Consider the following 4,338-nt stretch of genomic DNA (forward strand, 5'->3'; position numbering starts at 1 on the left):
AGTTTTGCATAGAGTAGGGAAAGGTTAAAACCCATTGGGGGGATTTCACTTCTACATCAGGGGTAAGCAGTCTTGGCACTCTAGCTGTTGTGGAAATACAAATCCCATGAGGCACTGCTAGACTCTGACACCCCAAAGCATGACTCCCAGAGGCATATTGGGATTTCTAGTTTCACCACAGATGAAGTACCAAGGTTGCCTAGCCCTGGTCTACATAATGATAGATCCCCTTTTAGACACATGTCACCAGAACATATGTCCTCATTGAGTGTCCTCACCTCTTCTTCTGGTGACAACTGTAACAATGTCCCATCACTTTCTGCCTTAGTGACAAATATTACACAGACAAAAAAAGAGAGGGTGGATGTACCCAGCTGGGACACAGATAAGCAAAAACTATTTGACAAGAGTTATAATCCTTCCCTATTCTATACAATACGAAACATAAACATCTTTGGTATACATACGCTTCAAGAATTGTAATTTTTGTAATTAAATTAGATTGTGTTGAGAAAAAAAGTCTAATAAGTTATTTTAAACTATGGCACTTTTTCTTTCCTCTATGTTATTGTACTTACATGTAAAAATTGCATTGGTGATAAATACTACAACTGTTACTCCTATGGCCAGTAGATGGCAGTATAACACTTGTGTTCTGCTCTCTCCACTAGACTCCTCAAAGAACATTTATAAGAATGTATTACCATTTTTCATGTGCCTACTGTATCTCTGGTTCTTGGTTAAGGTATATTACGAATTGTCACTAATATCTGGCCAACCCATTGACTTTCTGTCTTTAGAGTTTATTATTTAATAAGATTTCTGAAGCAACACTACAATAATAGGACATCAGTACCACACACCAGCCACTAGGTGGCGCCCTCTGCATGTCCTGTGCACATCAAGTTCTTCAGTTTAATTGAATCTCAAAGCTATTAGTTGAAGTACAGCCGAAGCTGGAGTAACAGCTGCTAAATGACAATACATATAAACATTGATGCTTTATTAGACTCTTAAGTATTTTAATGTATCACTGAACTCATAACCTTTGTAAATTAGCGGAGTGGTGTTATTACACGTTCCCTGAAAGAGTACCCTTGATGCCTAATTAAGACCTTCATCACTACTGCAATGTACAGCATACGCTGCTATGAGTTGTAACCAGAATATCTGGAGGTATTTTGAGGGAAATGTATTAAAATCATACAAAAATAACTAAGAGCATGTTAATATAAGCATTATTTTATTATTATAAATCTGACAAAAAGATTACTATTCAAATCTTGTCATTTGCATATGGCCTGGGCAAACTTACAGGGTTATTCACAAAAGGGTGAAGAGTTTGGAGAAGGCAGGAGAAGTGAACAATCTAGGACAACATAGCTGAACTGGAAAGTGAGCTGAATTGGAGATTTTTTCCAAATCAGCTTCTTTTAGCCTAGATTATTCACTTATCCTGTCCTCTGAAACCCTTCGCCCTTTTGTGAATAACCCTGTAAATGAACTAGGTAAAAGTATACTGATGTGTAAATGAAAAGCTATCTTAAAGCTAGCTAGAGTTTTATTAGTGTTACTAGAAAACATGCAGGACATCATTTAAACAATGTCTAGGTTGTCTTTACTAGCCAATGAGATTCCAGCTGTATTTTTTTTGGAGTTGACTGAGAAGGACAGCTGGCATCTGATTGGTTGCTATGATCAACATGGTTTTCTTTGCTCCAGTTTTAACAAATCAGCCTGAAGAAAATGCATTGGTTGTATGTTTCAAAAAAGAACTCTCCTTCAACAAGGATTACACTTATTTGTAAACAGAAACAGAAATCACATTCCAATGACTAAACAACAGCCCAAACAGGAAAGGTTCTCATCAGCATTGCTCCTTCTCAATACTATGCAAGTAGAAACAACCATCAGCTGATATCACTTTTGCAACAAAGTATTTGTAGGATGTGAACTTGGTCCTGAGATGGATGCACACTATGCTATGGACAGATTAACAAATAACATGGAGGTTTCATGTCATAAGCATATAATAAAGAAGGGGATTTCTGTCCAGTCTACACTCAGCACCCAAGGGGTAAAGGCCAGTTCTGCAGCAGCCTTCATTCAGTTAGAAGCCAAGCCTTGGGTGTCCATAGAAGGGCATCCTGCTCTTGATCCTCATTTATAGACCAATTAGAAGGCAACCAGGCGGAGGAGGAGACTGCCAGATACCCTGGGTAGCCTGCTAGCTAGCCACCTGTCAGTACACTGTCATATCATTGCAAGGAGCAAGCTTTCTGAGAACACATCACACTGCAAACCACTTCCATGTACAGCACAACACTGGCAATTGAGAAGTTGTTGGTGTTGTCACTGGAAAACTCAGACAGCTAACAGTTCATAGCATGTATAAAATGTGTGCTACAGAGGACATTATCTTCTGTTTTACTTTGATTTGCATCAGCTTTGGCTTTTGTAAAGTGGTAAGTAAATGCTTATGTGGTTCAGTTATAACTGTCCCTGTTATGAATAGCACACTATACTTGCTATAACTTAATTTAATTAAAAAAACAAAAAACAAAGACCCCCCCCCCCCCCCCCCTCCAATGTGTGTGATGACACCAGAAAGTGATGTAAAACATATATTCCTCCTGATCTGTTTAACTTAGTGAACTGTTTGAAAAAGTTTTAGAAGGAAAAATGTAATTGCTATTAAATAAAAATCTGCCACAAAACTAAGTCCAAAAAAAAATGAAAAATGCAGCCATGGAGCCAGATTACAGAAAAGCATCAGCCTGAATGACTTCTGGTGTTGGGAGGGGGTTAATCTCCAAAATAAATGCCAGATTTCTGTAGAGAATGACCTCTCTAAGGAGGGAAAAGGTGTATAAAGCAGAGTTCCCCCTATTCTCCCTGCGTTTCCAGTGACTACACACATGACATCCCATTGCAGCCCTGTTACCTTGACACTGGACAGATCAAATGCTGGTTCTTTGGGTTTGACTGGTTCTGGGGCTGCGGCCGGTGCCGGTGCCGCAGGGGCAGCAGCAGCTGCTGGTTTCTTCACATCCTTCTTAGGTGCCATTGTATTTGAGTGTTATTTGAGCAAACAGGGGAGCCGATTAAGGATCCAGAAGGAAACAAGCAGCCTTAGTGTTGGAGGTAAGATCAGGACGATCCTCAGCCTAGAGCCTAGATGTGGAACCCAGTGTGTTTTTCACTATTAGGGCATATTTATATTTCGCTTAGTACCTAACACAATCTGCACGCATGCTGCTGGATTGGACAGTTCCCCAGTCAAGGAGGATGTCATCAGGACTAAGACTATAAATGGAATATAAGGGGTCAGGGCTACATCAAGCCACGGGACTTCTATTTTTTTCCGCCTGCCTGGAATTTTGGGATATGTGTAAAGGACAAACACACATGAATAAGCTGCCTGGGAAGCCCTTGTTGACATCTAGTTGCAAGTGGGGTCGTTTTGATTTTTTTTTTTTTTCTCCTGATGGAATTTTGTGTTGTTGCTCAACAGTAAATCACACAATGTCACAATGTCTCATACATTCCAAACTCTGGCAGCCCATGAGATTTCAGGCTGGAATTTATTTTTTAAGCAGTGGGGTTCAGAAAAGTTTACCCCCCCCCCTTCTTCCCATTCTTTTTTACATACCCTGAATCTGCCCCCCCAATCTCTTCCTTTCATTTGAGGAAAAGTGTTGATCCAGCAGTGTGCAGCCCAAGGGTTTAAAAATAAAAGCAGACGTATATGGCAAGTCGTCCTTGTCACCTCCTCCTGTTTCAGAGAGAATGTACTGTACGCACAAGCCCCCCATCCTGGCTGCTTTTGTATATTAATTACATTCTGAAGCCAGGCTAACGTTCCTTATGGCTGATCCGAGAGGATGAGCTTCAAATTCACAATGCGAGGCATGGAGGAGACACTGAGCCATGGAAATCATTCTATATGTAGGTCTGTCTGTTCCACTTGTTGCAAGAGTCTTCCTCAATGAGCAGATAGGTGTGCTTGTGTGTCAGACCTCGAATTATATGTCCAGGTAAACTGTGTTTCATAGCATTCTCAGCATGATGTGTGAGATATGTTCTACAGTATATGTTTGTGCTATTAATAAATATATATTGCATTTCTATGTCATAAACTGTTAGTCAATCATTTACTCTGGTGATGTGTCAGGTACTTGACTGGATGGTATAGCTATATATCAATCCAATCACATCTGTCTCTCTTTCCATCTCTCTCTCTCTCTCTCATTTCATCATCTCCATCTATCCAACCTCATGACTGGATGGTATAGCTATATATCAATCCAATCACATCTGTCTCTCTTTCTCTCTCTC

General features: G+C 40.1%; 1 protein-coding gene across 1 annotated transcript in view; it reads right to left on the reverse strand.

Moving 5' to 3' along the window:
- Nucleotides 1-3,185, reverse strand: part of MYL1 (myosin light chain 1) — an 18,345-nt gene extending 15,160 nt beyond the window's left edge. The window contains exon 1 of the mRNA XM_018565453.1: nucleotides 2,945-3,185. Coding sequence (XP_018420955.1) covers nucleotides 2,945-3,067 — 123 coding nt within the window. The 5' untranslated portion in view covers nucleotides 3,068-3,185. The remainder of the gene's footprint in view (nucleotides 1-2,944) is intronic.
- Between the last annotated feature and the right edge of the window lie 1,153 nt (nucleotides 3,186-4,338).

This window comes from Nanorana parkeri, unplaced genomic scaffold, assembly GCF_000935625.1.
Source record: "Nanorana parkeri isolate BGI_ZX_2015 unplaced genomic scaffold, ASM93562v1 scaffold849, whole genome shotgun sequence".
In the NCBI taxonomy this organism is placed as follows: domain Eukaryota; kingdom Metazoa; phylum Chordata; class Amphibia; order Anura; family Dicroglossidae; genus Nanorana; species Nanorana parkeri.